We start from the raw sequence: 17,922 nt of genomic DNA on the forward strand, positions 1-17,922 counted from the left end.
TGTAGGACAAATACTCAGCCAGCGTTCCTGTGGGTCTGGGTGATGTCCCTTCCGTCTTTTAGTGTCACTTTTGAAATGGTTGTTCGAGGCGGCAAACTCCAGCGTTAACCTATGCCGCCATCTTGGTTCTCTCTCAATATACCTTTCATTTGACAGACCAAACTTCTCTCTCCAAGATAGAAATTGAGATAGTACAAATAAAATCTTTTGATTGCAGTGCAGTAAGTTGTGAAATTAAAATCAGAAAATAAAAGGTCTCTTCTTCCTGGAAACTAACAAACTACATATTTAGATATCTCTTGCATCAAAGGAAAGTACAAACTGAATTTCTGGTTAAGATGGTGGACTAGGTAAATACTGAGCGCACCTTATCCTATGACCACATCAAAATTACAACTAAATTACAGAACCACCGTCACTGAGAACTGCCTGCAGCCTAAGTGAACATAACTCCTGTAACCGGATATAGTTAGGAAGAAGCCACGTCAAGACTGTTGGAGGAGTGGAGACACGGAGTGGGCAGGTCCTATACCCATGGTGTGGCCAGTTAAGAGTTGGGAGGGCTAGCTCAGCTGTGGCGGTCCTCTCTGAGGAATAAAGGGTCCCAGCGCACAGCTCCAGTGCCAGGAAGGAGAGGTCCTCATAACATCTGGCTGTGACCGTCAGTGGGGATTGCGGCTAAGTGAGAAAGAAGGCTGCTGTAGTCCCATGCGTTCCCTTTAATGGCCCGTGTGTGGACTTGCTTGCCGACACTCACTCCCTCTGGGCTCCAGTAAAGGAGACAGATGGGGAAGAACTAAATTGACTAGCTTCAGGGGCAGGGCTCTGCATGAAAGTATTGGCAGGCAGGCAGGCAGGCACCAAATTGAACTCTCCATTAACCTGGTTAACACTGTTTGCCCTTTCCCCTCCTCCTCCCAACTCATGCAGCTAGTCTGAATCTCTTCCAGCAGTTTTTCCGTCTAAGGGCCTTACCTTGGCTTGTGTTGTGGACTTTCCTAAAAAATGACAAAGGTTCACAATACTGAAACAAGCATCATGTGGCTTCAATGTACCCTGTAACTCTTGTTTAAATAGCCCCAAGCCTGGCACAAGCAACGATTGGTTACAATGTCAACTTGACATTGTAACGTCCATCAGGTGGCCACAAACCTGGCATAAACAGTGGCCAGAGTTGGCTATAATTAAGCAGCCACAGCACAAGTGGCAGCTGGCCTCAGCTCAGTGTTGTGTCCACCAAAAGTCCCATGCCTGGCACAGGTGACAGCCAGCCTTCGTTTGCAGGATAGCCTCTCCCAAGTACCTTCAAGCCCCGCAGAAGTGGCCGTCGACCAGAGGTCACTTTGTAGCTCCTACCAGGCAGCACCAAGCCAGGAACAAAGGATGGCTGACCTTGACATCACCCAAGCCCCTCCCAGGGCCTCTAGAACCAACATACCGGGTGGCCAGCTTCAGACTATGCGAGAGCATCACCCAACCAGCTCCACAAATGACACACCGAAGGGCGGACTTGGCTGGCACCAAAGCCTGATTAAAGTGACTCCTGCTCTGTGGGGTCTGATCCATCAAAAGAGCTTGTCTGCTGTGATCATGGCAAGCCCTCATGAGGGTCAGCTCCACCTACTGACAAGCCAATAGCAAATGAGGCTCAACTACAATAGGAGGGCACATACAGCTCACACAAAGGACACCCATAGAGCGACCAGCTTAGGAGACTGGGCCCTACCTGGGGCTACTCTGAAGACCAGGAGATGTACTGGTTCTACCTAATACAGAGATATATAGCCCAAATGAGGAGACAAAAGGAACATCCCTAATGAAAGAACAGATTAATCCTCCAGAGCAGTGGTTCTCAACCTTCTGGCCCTTTAAATACAGTTCCTCATGTTGTGACCCAACCATAAAATTATTTTCGTTGCTATTTCATAACTGTAATGTTGCTACTGTTATGAATCGTAATGTAAATATCTGATATGCAGGATGGTCTTAGGCGACCCCTGTGAAAGGGTCGTTCGACCCCCAAAGGGGTCGCAAACCACAGGTTGAGAACGGCTGCTCCAGAGGAAGAACTAATGAAATGGTGACAGGCAATGTACCAGGTACAGAATTCAAAACAATTAGCTTAGGGGAAAATTAGATGAAGTCAGTGAGAACTTCAAACAGAAAGCATAAAAGTGAACCAGTCAGAAATGAAGAACCCCAATGACATAATGCACAGAACATCCAGACAGAAAACTGATAAGTTGCCTTAAATGACACATTACAGAAGGATGTAATTAATATTTTAAAGATAAGTCACCCCAAAACAGTAGAATATAAATTCTTCTGAAGTGCACATGGAACATTTTATAGAATAGACCACATGTTAGGCTACAAAACAAGTGTCAATACATTTAAGATTGAAATGTGAAGCATAATTTCTTTTCACAATGGTATGAAACTAGCAATCAGTTATAATAAAACTAAAAGCACAGACATGTGGAGGCTAAATAGCATGCTACTAAACAATGAATGAGTGAACAATGGATCAAGGAAGAAATCAAGATACTGTGAGACAAAATGATCCAAAATCTATGGGACACAACCAAAGCAGCTCTGAAAGGGAAATTAACAGCAATAGAGGCTTGCCTCAAGAATCAAGAAAATAAAAGCCCTGGTTCATGTGGTTCAGTTGGTTTAGAGCAGTGGTCGGCAAACCTTAGCTCGCGAGGCACATGCGGCTCTTTGGTCCCTTGAGTGTGGTTCTTCCACAAAATACCGACTTCTGCACATGGGCCACGAAGTTTCAATCGCACTGTACATGTGCGTGCCCGCACGTGGTATTTTGTGGAAGAGCCACACTCAAGGAGCCAAAGAGCTGCATGTGGCTCACGAGTCACGGTTTGCCAACCATGGGTTTGCAGCCGGATCCGGCCCGTTTGAAATGAATAAAACAAAACAAAAAAAGACCGTACCCTTTTATGTAATGATGTTTAATTGGAATTTATATTAGTTACACAAACACTCCATTTATGCTTTTGTTCCAGCCCTCCAGTCCAGTTTAAGAACCCATTGTGGCCCTTGAGTCAAAAAGTTTGCCCACCCCTGGTTTAGAGCATCTTCCCGTACACTGAATGGTGGTGGGTTTGATTCTCAGGGCACATCCCCAGGTTGCAGGTTCAATCCCCAGTTGGGGCATGTACAGAAGGCAACCAAACGATGTTTCTTATATCAGTGTTTCTCCTGCTTTCTCTCTGAAATCAATAAAAAGCATATGTTTGAGTGAGGATTTAAAAAAATCAAACAATTTAACATTATAACCAAAGGAACTAGAAAAAGTACAACAAACAAAACCCAAAGTGAGTAGAAAGAAGACATTGAAATAGTCTAGAAAAAATGATACAAAAGATCAATGAAACCAAGGGCCAGTTCTTTAAAAAGGTAACTGAAAAGTAAAATGAAATATATGGGAAATAAAACCAAAATTTCAGAATTTCAGGAAAACAAGTTTTGATTGTTAATTACTTGAACATAATATATAAAATTTTTTAGGTTCTTAAAGCTGCAGGAGTGAAAAAAGATGATATTGCAATGTGGGAAGTAAATGAAGCCTTTAGTCTGGTTGTACTAGCAAACATTAAGATGCTGGAGATTGACCCTCAAAAAGTGAATATCAATGGAGGAGCTGTTTCTCTGGGACATCCAATTGGGTAGGTAAAATCATAAAGAAAAATCTCTAAGTAGGTAAATGGGTGCCGTTGTGTTTCTGTTTAAAAGTGTTTCATGATAACTCCTATTACTCTGTGTTAAATAGATTTCTTTCCTACCCTTTATAAGGCAAACACCATTTGTGATAGGACTGAACATTGAACACAGATCTGTAACATTTGTTGCTTGAAAATTAATATTTTATTTAGAAGATTTAAGATTACAGTCTATGCTTGGGCCTTTAGAAAACTGTAACCATTATTAAAACGAGTCTCCCAAGTTTAAGAAAAGTAACAAAATTCAGCTATGATTAAATGGTAACAAACTTTTAAAGAATTTAGAAAAGAACTTTTGGATGACTACTCATTCTATTACTTCATTAAAGAATCAAAATGCTTTCTTACTCCTAGGATGTCTGGAGCCAGGATTGTCACTCATTTGGTTCATGCCTTGAAGCAGGGAGAATATGGTCTTGCCAGTATCTGCAATGGAGGAGGTGGGGCTTCTGCCATACTGATCCAGAAGCTGTAAGACGACCTGTCACCAGTGTGGCTGACTTCCTTGGATCAGCTTATACTCCAAAGAATGTTTCCTTTTTTATTATTTTCTATTTTAACTTTTTCTAAATAAGATGAAAAGATCAAATCCCAAAACATTTTGAAATTATAAATAAATTTTTTCTTCTGCTTTAAATTTTTGTTAATCTTCAGAAGTTTCCTATTTTTGTTATAAAGCTATATTTGAAATGCCAGTGTGCAAACTTAGTGGCTTACCAGTAGGTAGGGCAGTGATGGCGAACCTATGACACGCGTGTCAGAGGTGACACGCGAACTCATTTTTTTGGTTGATTTTTCTTTGTTAAAATGGCATTTAAATACATAAAATAAATATCAAAAATATGTCTTTGTTTTACTATGGTTGCAAATATCAAAAAATTTCTATACGTGACACGGCACCAGAGTTAAGTTAGGGTTTTTCAAAATGCTGACACGCCGAGCTCAAAAGGTTCGCCATCACTGAGGTAGGGGCTTAGTAAACAAAAATAATTCTTCAAACATCTAGGTAGAAAAATGTGTAGCCTGTTCTTATTTCCATTATAGTAAACATCAGAAGACAAGGAACAAACATCTGCATAATATTTTTAACGGAGACCTAGCTGGTTTGTTTGGCTCAGTGGATAAAGGGTCCGCCTGCAGACAGAAGAGTCCCAGATTTGATTCCTTGATCCTTAACTCTGGTTGGAGCTGGTGTGGGAGGCAACCAATTGATGTGTCTCTCTCACATCCATGTTTCTCCCCCTCCCTTCCTCTCTCTCTATGGAAAAATATCCTTGGGTGAGGATTAACAACAACATATACATATTAATGGAATCTATAATAATAAAAGCGTAATATGCTAATTAGACCGGATGTCCTTCCGGGCGACCTTCTGGATGAAGCTGGGGCTGTGAGGGAAGCCCAGGTCTTAGGTACCTGTCAGTGGCCAGAGGGAAGCCTGGGTCCCGGGTACCTGCTGGTGACTGGAGGTAAGCCTGGGTCCTGATGCCAGAGGGAAGCCAGTGCCAGCAGCCGGGGGAAGGAAGGCCTACTCTTGCACAAATTTAGTGCATCGGGCCTCTAGTAAAGTAATAAAAGCCACTAGAAGGTGTCTGGGCACACAATAGTTTAGAAATATAGCACTGTGATGTTTCCTGAAAGAATGATGAAAAAAAAAATCAAAATTAAGAAATTAGGAATGTGAAACTTTACAAGTTTTTAAATGATTAAGGACTGGTTGGCGCCCTACCTGGTTTGGCTCAGTGGATGGAGTGTTGGCCTGCGGACTCAAGGGTCCCAGGTTCAATTCCGGTCAGGGGCATGTGCCTTGGTTGCAGGCACATCCCCGGTGGGAGATGTGTAGGAGGCGGCTGATCGATGTTTCTCTCTCATCGATGTTTCTAGCTCTCTATTCCTCTCTGTGAAAAATCAATAAAATATTTTTTTTAAAAAAAGGACTGGTTGGGGATGAAGGTTAGTTAGTGGTAAAATAGGAATAGACATTTTACAGTTGGCTCAACAATGAGGGGTTAGGGGGCCGATTTCCTGTGCAGTCAAAAACTTGCATATAGCCTGACCGGTGTGGCCCAGTGGTTGAGTGCCAACCTATGAACCATGAGGTCATGGTTCGATTTCCAGTCAGGTTACATCCCCAGGTTGTGGGTTCGATCTCTAGTAAGGGTGTTGGTGCAGGAGGCAGGTGATCAATGATTCTTTTCATTATTGATGTTTCTATCTCTCCCTTTTCCTTCCTCTCTGAAATCAACAAAAATATATTTTAAGAAAATCTGCGTATAACTTGATTCCCAAGAACTAAGTTGTCTTTCAGTATCTGCGGGGGGATTGGTTCCAGGACCCCCTGTGGCTACAAAAAACCAAAGATGTTCAAGTGCCTTATATGAATTGGCATAGACCAATGCATACAGTTGGCCTTTCATATCCACAGACTCCCAGTACAGGTATTTATTGAAAAATATCTGCGTATAAGTGAACCAACAGAACTCAAACTCATGTTGTTCAAGGTCAATTGTATTTGCTAAATAAGGGCAAATGCCCATATAAATAAAAACGAGTTCTACATTTTAAATTACTATAGAAGGTAAGAGTTGAAAAGGCCGATTATCTATACCAGTGGTTGGCAAATTCATTAGTCAGCAGAGCCAGATATCAATAGTGCTTCTTCAAAATAGACTCGCCCAGGCTGAAAACCAACTTCTGCGCATGGGTCACGAAGTTTCAATTGCACTGTATGTGCACCCGCACGTGGTATTTTGTGGAAGAGCCACACTCAAGGGGTCAAATAATCGCATGTGGCTCGTGAGCTGCAGTTTGCTGACCACGGATAAAAGCCTATGTGGTCGCCACGCCCTCATGCCGTGATGCCTTCACGCTGTAACAATCTGTCATCAAGAGGCTGCATGCGCACGCAGGTGGGCAGGGACTTGACGCAGTGTGTGCAGCATGGAGGCAGGTCCCGAGTCTCCATGTGGAGCTGGGTCCCAGCAGCTCTGTGTGGCGAGACTCCCAGCTCCGGCCTACCTCTTTGGGACAATCCATTGAGGAGCCTCAGATGGGTGGGCGGGGCCAACCTCTTTGGGGAGCTCAATCGAAGGGCTCCTGCACTGTGAGAGGGCACAGGCCAGGCTGGGGAACACCCCCCCCCACCTGAGTGCATGATTTTCGTGCACCGGGCCTCTAGTAAAGTATAAAGAGAAGTAATTTCTAAGTTTATTAAAAGGAAGAAAGTGTTAAAATAGGACAAACGCTATTCTGTATAAAGAAAAGATTATTCAGAGTAAAATTATACAGAATCCAATGACAAGTAGAAGGGCACAAAAATAATTTTTTTATGGAGGATGACAGGAAAATTTAGCCCACAATTAGGAGTTGACTGTGATCCTCCCTCGAGAACAGGGATGTCAGCAGATGCCACCTCTGCCTTCTGACTTATGCCCACTACAAATCAGTATTTCCTAGAAGGAGCTTGCACACATGTGTGGCAACTCAACTTTCCTAGGTGCTACTCAAAGTTATCAGGCCCTGGGATCACCCGGCTTTGATAGCCAACAAGGCTTGCACTCATGGGTCCAACAAAAACTAAAATCAGCAGGTATGAATGGGTGCTAACCCCCATTGCCCATTGCCATCTGCCTAGAAGGGCCCTAATATATTCTTTCCCAGCTGCTGCCTGATGTTAGTTTCTAATCAGCTTGCATCTAGGTATTCACTGCAATCCTCCCTTTTAGGACACTGGTTTTTGGCACATCTTCAGCTATTGGGAGCAACTGAAAACAAAGAAGGCCACAAGGACAGTTGCAACAGTTTAAGAGGCAATAAGGAGCTCTGGCCAGGCTGATTGTGTCCTACACAGATCATTCTGTTAAGACTGGGAGAGGTGGCTGTTTTATCTAGTGCACAGAAACCAACACAGAGAGTAAAGGGAAAAATGAAGAAATAGAGGAATATGTTCCAAACAAAAGAACAAAAAACATTCCAGAAACAGACCTTAATTAAAAAGAGACAAGTGATTTACTGATAAAAAAATCAAATTGATGGTCATAAAGATGCTCAACAAGGTTAAGAGAATAAATGCATAAAGTGAGAATTTTAAAAGAGAAAAAATATAAGTATCACACAGAATTGAAGAAGACAATAATTACACTAGAAAATTCAACACAGGGGTTCACATCAAAAGTTAAGATGGCTAGAGGCTTTATGTGACACAATCAAATGGGCAAATATATGCATTACTGGGGTCCCAGAAGGAGAAGAGAGAAAGGGGGGAAAAGCTAATTCAAAGAAATCATGGCAAGAAAACTTATAATCTGGGAAATGAAACAAAAAACCATACAAGGAAGCCCAAAGAGTAAAAAAAAAAAGGGGTGGTGGTGGTGGTGGAGGAATGCAGAGAGCCCCACACTTAAGACACATTGTAATTAAATTGTCAAAGTAAAAGATAAGGAGAGAATCTTAAAAGCAGCAAGAGACACTTTGTTATGTACAAGGGAACCACAGTAAGACAATAAGCAGATTTTTTAGCAGAAACTTTACAGATCAGATTGAGTGGCATGATATATTCAAACTGTAGAAAGAAAAAATTTCCAACTAAAAAACTTTTACCAGCAAAGCTGTCCTTCAGAATTGAAGGAATGATAATTTCCAGACAAGCAAGAGCTGCAGTTCATCATTAGTATACTGGCCTTGTAAGAAATGCTAAAGAACCTTCAACCTGAAACAAAAGAACACAAATTAGTAACAAGAAAACATTTAAAAGTATAAGTCTCACTGTGACAGATAAATTCAGAATGTTCTAATGCAATGGTGGTGTACACTAAATCACTTATAGCAACGGTATAAAGGTTAAAATACAAAATATTAAAAAGGTGTAACTTCAAAAAATTATTGATATACACGGTGGAAAATATATAAATTGTGACATCAAAAACAAAATGGTGGGGGAGGAAAGTAAAAGTGTAGACCTGTAGTATGCATTAAATTACAAAGCTGAAAAGACTTATAAACACAAGGTATTTTATGTCAGCATGGTAGACACAAAGCACAAACCTACAGTAGATACACAAGAGATAAAGAGAATCTAAGCACAGCGTTATAAGAAAACATCAAATTATCATGGAAGAGAGCAAGAGATTAAAAAAATGATAAAACAGCTGGAGAACAACTATGTACTAGTAAGTCCGTATCTATCAATAACTATGGGTATAAAGAACGAAATTCTTTAATCAAAAGACAAAAAGTTGCCTGCCTGGCATTGTGCAATGGCTGAACATCAACCTATGAACCAGGACATCATGGATTCGATTCCTGGTTGGGGCACATGCCCAGTTGCGGGCTCAATCAGTTTACCACTGTTAACATGTTCTACCCATTGTTGAAATGAGATATTTGTATCTTATTAAAGTCTTAGCCTTAAGTCTATTTTGTCCAACTGCTGTTGCTTTCTATGCATGAAATATCTTTTTCTGTTCCTTTTGCTTTCAGTGCATGTGTTCTTAAAGCCTAAGTCTCTTGTAGGCAGCATCAATTTGGTTCTTTCCTTGTACATTTGGTAACTCTTTGTCATATATATATATATATAATATTTTATATGTAAATTTATTGTCTTTTACATATATATATATTGATTGATTTCAGAGAGGGAGGGAGAGAAACATCAGTGATGAGAAACATTGATTGGCTGCCTCCTGCACACCCCCTACTGGGACTGGAGCCCGCAACCCAGGCATGTGCCCTGACTGGGAATTTAATCATGACCTCCTGGTCCATAGATTGATGCTCAACCACTAAGCCATGCCAGCCCAGCTAAATTTTCACTTTTTACTATACATTTCATTTCCTTTCTGTTAAATTTTCATTTACATTTCATGTCCTTTTTGTTCATAAACAAAATAAATTTATTATAAAACGCTTTGTTTTTCTAATAGCCTTCTGGAATGAATTAAGTTCGAGAACTGAGATTCCACTATATATCTTGACAGAAATGAAAATATAACATATCAAAAGTTATGGGGAAGCTTATAGTGATAAAATCCTACATTAAGAATGATGACATCAGGGGTTTCAAGATGGTGATGGAGTAGGTGGACAACCCAAAACCAAACTTGAAATAAAACTAAATTGGGGATTGAAAAGGTGACTATCCTGCCCTGACTGGTTTGGCTCAGTTGATAGAGCATCGGCCTGTGGACTGAAGGGTCCTAGGTTCAATTCCAGTCACGGGCATGTACCTTGGTTGCAGGCACATTGCCAGTAGGGAGTGTGCAGGAGGCAGCTGATCTATGTTCCTCATCGAAGTTTCTAACTCTCTATCCCTCTCCGTAAAAAAAAAAAAAATCAATAAAATATATTTTTTTTAAAAGAAAAGGTGACTATCCTACTGCAGAGAGTGGCCAAAGGCCAGACAATAGGAACAAAGTCTGAAGAACATAAAGTATATGTCAAAGAGGAACCCTAAAATAGAGACCAAGGAAGATTTTCTGCTGTTTCTTGGCAAAAATGGCAACTAATGATACTGTTCTGAAGAGACTGGAACAGAAAGGTGCAGAGGCAGATCAAATTATTGAATATCTTAAACAGCGAGATGCTCTTAAGGAAAAAACAACTTTACAGTCGACTTTGAGAGAAGAAACTTCAAGACAAAAATGCTAAATTGAAGAAATAGAATCAAGAGGTAATTCAGGCGGAAATTAAACATGGAGTGAAACAAATACCATTTCCGTCTGGTACTCCACTGCAAGCTCATTCCACGGTTTCTGTAAATGTAATACAATTTATGCCAATCACACCCATATCTTCTGGTGCCAAAGAACAGGTAAAAGAAGAAAGGAAGGTGAAAGAGAAACTTAAAATAAAGGAGAGAAAAACGAGAAAACCACCACCAGCAGCAGGAAGTGCTAACTCTAAACCAACAGATGTTTCCCGTGAGGATCTTCGAATTGTATCATCACTGCTAAAAAACATCCTGATGCAGACTCTGTACGTAGAAGCAGATGTTGGAGAAGCAGTCCCAAGAAGAGTTGTCAGTAGCCTGGTGAATCATGTTCCCCTTGACCAGATGCAAAATTGGATGGTGGTTTTACTTTGTAACCGAAAACCTGCAAAGATGAGGGGAATGGGGAATACTATCTCAAGCAATGGTGATACTAGTATGTGCTAGTTCACCGGAGAAAGTTGAAATCTTGGCACCTCCAACTGTGTCTGTTCCTGGAGACAGAATTACTTTTGATGCTTTTCCTGGAGAGCCTGACAAAGAGTTGAATCTTAAGAAGATGGAACTAAATTCATTGCCTTAATTAAATGGTTTACATGGTTTTAAAAGGAAAAAAAATCAGATAATTCTTTATTCAATTTAAGAAGCTAAATGTGAAAAAACTCTGAGAAAATAGGAAACAGAAATTAGCCAATTAGAAAAGTATACACGCATTGTCTTGTTGGAAGAAGCCATCTCCATTGGGATATGCCATCAACATAATAGGATGAACCTGTCAGCAATGATACTTAGGTATGTTGTGCTATTCAGACGTTTATAACGATCTGGCCCTCTAGCAACTTCAGCTCGAAATTATAGCTAATTTGCCTATAAATGTCAGGTGGTCATAATAATCTGGCCATTGAGTGTATAGTCGTTACCTTGGTTGTGTAGCTCAGTCGCTTGGGTGTAGTCCAGTGCACCAAAAAAGGTGGCCAGTTCAATTCCTGGTCGGGCATATGCGGGCTTGATTCCTATTAAGGGTGTGCAGGAGGCAGCCAATTGATGTTGCTCTCTCATGTCTCCCTCTACACACCTTCTCTTTGAAATCAATAAAAACTTTTTATTTTAAAAGAAAGAAAAACATGCCCTGCCAGGTGTCACTCAGTGGTTAGAGCGTTGTGGGTTTGATTCTCAGAAAAGGGCATGCATCTGGGTTGCAGGTCTGATCCCTGCCCAGGTTGGGGCATTATGTGGGAGGCAACCAATTGATGCATCTCTCTCCCTTTCCCCCCTTTTTCCCCGCCCTTCCACTCTCTCTAAAGATCAATGGGAAAAATATCCTCAGGTGAGAACAACAAAACCCCCCAAAAACAACAACAAAAAAGAAGAGTATTCAGCCGAAACCGGTTTGGCTCAGTGGATAGAGCATCGGCCTGCGGACTGAAAGGTCCCAGGTTCGATTCCGGTCAAGGGCATGTGCCTGGGTTGCGGGCATATCCCCAGTAGGAGGTGTGCATCCCCAGTAGGAGGTGTGCAGGACGCAGCTGATCGAAGTTTCTAACTATCTCTGTCCCTTCCTCTCTGTAAAAAATCAATAAAATATATTTAAAAAAAAATAAAAAAAAGAAGAGTATTCAATTGTCAAATATAAGAGGTGATTCAGTCAGAAAAAAAATTAATCACATCTAATTTAAAGAGAATACAAGTAAATATTAGAGGAAAAAATATTTAATTCAGAATAAGCTAAAAGCCTGACTAGACCAATCAGCCGAGAGGAAATTAGTGGTGAAAAACTGAGTTTCTTCTGCAAAAGCCTCCAGGCCTAGATGACTTCTTGGTGATTTAGTTCCAAGGAACAGTTATTTCCCATTCCAAATAAACTGCTGCAGAAAATAGAAATAAGAAACAGCGTAAGCTAGAATAGCAGCTAGATGTTAGAGTGCTTATTATGTTCCAGACACTGACCTAAATCCTTTACATATACTGTTTATTTAAATACTAGTAGCCCGGTGCACAAAATTCGTGCACATTAAAATGGAATTAATTAGCAGAAATATTTTAATATTGCTATTTGCCCTTTCTCCATAATAGAAGTGTGAGAGATGAAAGGAAATTAGTAAAATGTATATGAAAATAATATATAAATTTATTAATAAACAGTAAAAAAGGATATAACAGCAAGAGGCAGGATATAAAAATGACAAAAACATGATATGAAAACAACAAAAACATGATATAAAAACAAAAACATGATAGGAAAATAACAGTGATGCAAGCAATGACTGATAAAGTGATTCAACTTATTCTATTATCTCCCTGTACACATTAAGAGTGAAAACACTTTCAGAGTGCTTGACTAATTTCCCTTGTGATGAAGTATTTAGAACTTTAACTGTAATGTCACATGCTCTTCAAACTTGAGAGAAAGCAACATATAACTGACAATGTGCAAAAATGGGTTCAGGTAGGAATATGCCCACTCTGTCTAGAGTTTATCCTTGTGATTTATTAATAGTCATCACAAATGCTGGCATCACGGGAAATCGTCATCAAATCAATTTAAATGGAAGGCCAGTGTCAGATGGGGACAAATTAATTCTTGGAATCAGAACCTCTCCCTCTGTAGATCCTGTTAATACTTCTGCTTCGATAATGACATCTCATTATATTCAGCAAAAGTTATGAAAGATTGACTATATAGTGCAGGAATCCATGGTTAAAGAAGAAAAAAGAAAAGCTGACATTATGGTGCTAGAAGTCAGGAAAAGTTACCCCTGAGGCTAGCAGTTACAAGAAGGAAGTGTGAGGGAATTCTAGGGTGCTGGAAATGTTCCATACCTGATCAAGTGATTGTGTATACTTTTAGAAAATTCATTGGACTGTTTGAATAGTTGGTGCACTTGCTCTGTTATGCTTCTATAAAAATTTTACATTAAGAAAGCAATAACCAGTTAAAACAATGTAATAAAGAGTTCCCTAAAAACAGCAACAAACACAATACCCAGTTTACAAGACATTTATGAGAATAGAAATAACTATAAAACTATTAGATAGCCCTAACCAGTTTGGCTCAGTGGATAGAGCATCGACGTGCAGACTGAAGGGTCCCAGGTTCAATTCCGGTCAAGGGCTTGTACCTTGGTTGCGGGCACATCCCCAGTAGTATGCAAGAGGCAGCTGATCGATGTTTCTCTCTCATCGATGCTTCTAACTCTCTATTCCTCTCCCTTCCTTTCTGTAAAAAATCAATAAAATATATTTTTTAAAAAATTTATTTTTACAGATGAATAAAGTGTGGCTCAAAGAGGTAAATAAACTGACCTAAAGCCACACAGCCCCAAGCCGCAGGGTCAGGCTTGAACTCGGGCTGTCTGATGCCAATGCTCACACTAGGATCACCCTACAATTTAGGATTTCTTTTTGAATATTAGAGAGGGGTCAATGGAAATGCATAAGCCTCTGGGGGAGACACCAGGCTTTAGGGCCCTGCTTCTCCCACTAACGGAATAAACGTTAGCCTGGAGAATGGGTTACCTGGAACCCAAAGCCAGTAAGGGCTGTCTTGTGGGGTGGAGATAGTAGTCGTCCTGGATAATGGGTCAGGCTTTGAATTCCAGCTCAGGTGACTTTCAGGTAATTTGTCCTCTGGGATGCCGTGTGCTTGTCTGTACAATGAGGGGGTAGGTGAGGATTAGGATTCATCGTTGTTTTAACCAGCAAGGATGTTTTTATAAATGATTTTCTACCTCATGAATACCATGTTGTGGGGAAGAAAATTTTCATCTGCCAACTTACATTGTAATAATTCATTCTCTCTCTCATTTTTGATTAAAGAAAGATGTGTCACCGTCTTAGACTGGATCCCCTGAGAAATGGATTCTGAGGTGTGCCGAGTGTGTAGGAAGTTTTGGGGTGCTCTGGGAAGACCTCTGCGAGGGAGACAGGGGTGTGGGCATGAGCAGACTGCAATGCATTTCCCACAAATGCCTCCACCATTCCCCAGGCAGTGCTGGCGATGATTGCCATTACCATTTTCTTTTAGTACCAGGTATTATAGGGTTAATGTACTTCAAATGACTATTCCAATAGAATTTTAATTGAAATAATACTGGTGATTTTAAAGTTAACCAGGATGCATAAAAGGGGTGAGCAGTTAAAAAATAAGAAGCCACAATGAATACAAAACCATAATGATTTAATCAGTGACAGAAAAAACTTGTATGACATAGTATATAGTGTATGTATATAAATTTGATACAGGCCAAAATTTGATCTTATACCTTTATGATTAGCTGGGTTTCAAAAGTCAGATATTTAGAATTTAAAAACCAGTGATGATATTGCTGAATATATTTCATAAGCATCCTATGGAGGAAATGACAATTTGCTAGTAGGAATATAAATTAATTTTCTGGAAGTGTTTGGCAAAATGTATTGAGATCCAATAAAATGCACTCATTTTTGATTTGGTAATTCCACTGTCTAAAATGTCTCCTATGGAAGTAACTGATAACCGAAACAGATATTTATTTACCAGTACAAGTACATTCACTACTTTTTAATAAATAATGTAATTTCAAGGAACTGGACCTGAGGCTGAAAGATAGCAGCTTGAGAAATGGATCAATGCGGAATATATAGTAATGTGCCTTTGAAATTACTCCCATCAAAATTAAATACAGGTCTCCCTACTAGTCCTAACATCTAGCCTTTGGCTAAATGCTAATGGATGCTTTTCTCATGTACAATTTCAACATAGTAAAGGGTCCCAACAATATCCAGGGCTAAAATAATCACAAATTTTAAATACAAGATTTTTCAGATTTAGCATACATTGACATCAACCACTAAGTACTGTCCAAAATTAAGAGTGTATCTTTACATGTAGTTGTAAAAGTAGCTACAAGATTTTTGTGGTATACTTTAATCCTAAAATGTCATCACTGGGATTTGACTGTTAAAAACAGGTTACCAGATAACAATACTACAATTTAGTCCAGCATGCTTAGACTTTGAAGGTAAAATGGGGTTTATGTTTTTGCTCTTGAACATAAATGAAAGCTCTAAATACAAGCAGTCTCTGGACATATCTAGTGGCTGCTGGCTAGTGAACTAAGAATCTTGAACAAAGTGAACTTATTTTATTTGTACATGAATTCTTAGTGCTTAGCACATATAAATACATATTAATTAAATGAAAAGAAAATCTGTAATTCTCAGCATTATGTAAACTTCTGAAAAAGCATGCAAGAATTGGCTTGCAAAGGAACATAACCAAAATACCTAAATAAGAATGACTGCCAATATGAAAGAATTCAAACTTTAAGTTAATGAAAATATTTATTCAAACCTAACTGTATTACAGTACCAAGTTGAGTTAAACATCAACTGTATGATATTTAGTTCCTTAGGAATATCAACTACTGCCACATCAGAAAATTTTTTTACAACATAAATTTCTGCAGTGAGATTCAGCAATTAAGATGTGATTTTCACATGGAGAAATGTTGTTCAGAGCAGAACAGATTTCGTTTTATAAAGGCCCAGTACCAAAAAAAAAAAAAAAAAAGGTTGAGGAAAATGTCTCTGTAACAGTACATACATCTGTAGGAAAAAAGCTTAATACACTGATATTTAACCAAACAGAAAGCACTTAAGAGAACATACTTTAATGTCTAGGCACAATTGGTCAGGTACTAATTATAATTTCTATTCTCATTTAAATGTTTAAATCAATTCATCAACTTAACTGATGTGTGTACATCTAATACAGAGAAGGCACCTCTCATTCTCCTTTTTGAGAGTAACTGTAACATTTTAAGGAGCACAGAGACAATGCACTATATCTGAGTATAGATATAGTTATTTAACAGCCCATTTTAGGAGAATCTACATTAAAATATAAAACTATGATTTCTCTTCTTACATCTTATGATGGGCATGGCTTTCTAAAAGGATACCAGAAGATAATCCTTCACATAAGCTTTAAAATAGGATACAAGATTTAAATTAAGTGTGCATTGGTCATTACTACATAAGGAGTTCTAAGAATTAGTGCAATTCTTTAAATCCCCAGTATTTAGGGGAAAAGTATATACATCCCAAGAAATCTCAACCAGTACATAACCAAACCTTTTATGGCTCAATAGTCTAAAGACTCAAAGTTCTGTAAAACATTTTGAAAGTTATAAACAAAACAAAAGATCAGAACACTCGTGGCTTACAAAATTTTCTCTTTAAAACGAAGAGACCAGAATGACCAGAAGTATAAATTTCAGGAATATAATCTTTACTGTAATTGTAAGAAGGGGTGATAAAGTATTCACTGTAGAAAAACCCCAAACTGTTATTTTCTGATTGTTTTACTACCATTGGAGGTGGTTATCACTTTTGTACTGTTTAGTGGCTATGTCTTTAAATGTCTCGTTGGACAGTTACTGAAGGCAATTTATAAGGAAAAACATTATTTCCCCCCAACAGTGAGAAACTATTCCAGATAAATAAGCCTCAGAATTAGGTATCATAAGAAGTAAAAAAACACAGTGTTAAGAACATTGGGTTGATTTAACCTCTATTTCAACAATGTTTACACAATATTTACAATATGCAATTGTCAAAGCTATACAGATTTGCAGAATGGCTTTATTTACATGTCTGCAATTTTTCCCCCCAAAATAAAAATATAACAGGTAAATCTATTTACAAACTAGGAAGCTGCTTCAGAAACAGCATGATTTAGATATAAAGTGAAATTTCAGTATAATGAAAGTGCAGGTCAAGCTTTTAGATTTTGTCAATATCTCATTATCAGTATGTTTACTCATCATAATGCAAGGATAACAAAAATTTGTCCACATCCATTCCAGCTGGAAATGAACTGGGCAGCTTCTTTTTCTGTCAAAACAAAACAAAAAAATAATAAATAATAAATAAAATAAAAAAGTAAAGATAAAAAATAAAAAAATAAACCTGTTAACATATTGAACTCAAAGTCCCAAAACTTTCTTAAATCACTTAGAACATTTTATCGAGTTCTTCCATACACTAAAATTTTTGACAAATTTTTCAATTTAGAATTTTAGTTTTACAGAGCAGAGAAAAATATAATAAAATCAAGGTTAATAAAATATTCCGATGGTTCTTCCAACATTAGTTTAGGGCAAAAGACATTATACAAATCCAGAGTGTATAACTGCTGAATGAAATAAGTAAGATACAACATGATTTCCATAAAGTGGTCATTATTGCTAAACCATAAACCTTAGAAAGGTTTACTAAGATTTTAGGATTATCAGGTATTTTTCAAGTTCCACACATTTAATATATATCAGGCACTTTACAAACACTACATTTAGGTAAGATAATGTGGTAACCTTTGGTTAGTGATGCAGCTGAGACGCAGGGAGTTATGGGCTTAATCATAATCACAGAAGCAATAAAAAGGAGATGCAGGATTCAAACCCAGGCTTGCATGGCAGCAAACCCTAGACT

General features: G+C 38.8%; 2 protein-coding genes and 1 pseudogene across 2 annotated transcripts in view; 2 read left to right on the plus strand and 1 right to left on the minus strand.

Moving 5' to 3' along the window:
- Positions 1–4,385, plus strand: part of ACAT1 (acetyl-CoA acetyltransferase 1) — a gene marked incomplete at its 5' end in the record, with an annotated part of 16,038 nt that extends 11,653 nt beyond the window's left edge. The window contains 2 exons of the mRNA XM_006753146.2: positions 3,532–3,689; positions 4,098–4,385. Of these exons, the coding sequence (XP_006753209.2) occupies positions 3,532–3,689; positions 4,098–4,218 (279 nt within the window). The remainder of the gene's footprint in view (positions 1–3,531; positions 3,690–4,097) is intronic.
- A 5,720-nt stretch (positions 4,386–10,105) lies between these two features.
- Positions 10,106–11,138, plus strand: LOC102762393 (annotated as a pseudogene).
- Positions 11,139–17,232: 6,094 nt separating this feature from the next.
- The window catches only part of NPAT (nuclear protein, ataxia-telangiectasia locus), a gene marked incomplete at its 5' end in the record, with an annotated part of 34,699 nt that continues 34,009 nt past the window's right edge, over positions 17,233–17,922 (minus strand). Inside the window, one exon of the mRNA XM_006753147.2 lies at positions 17,233–17,325. Within this exon, the coding sequence (XP_006753210.1) occupies positions 17,248–17,325 (78 nt within the window). The remainder of the gene's footprint in view (positions 17,326–17,922) is intronic.

The sequence above is a fragment of the Myotis davidii genome, unplaced genomic scaffold (genome assembly GCF_000327345.1).
Source record: "Myotis davidii unplaced genomic scaffold, ASM32734v1 scaffold1491, whole genome shotgun sequence".
Lineage (NCBI taxonomy): Eukaryota > Metazoa > Chordata > Mammalia > Chiroptera > Vespertilionidae > Myotis > Myotis davidii.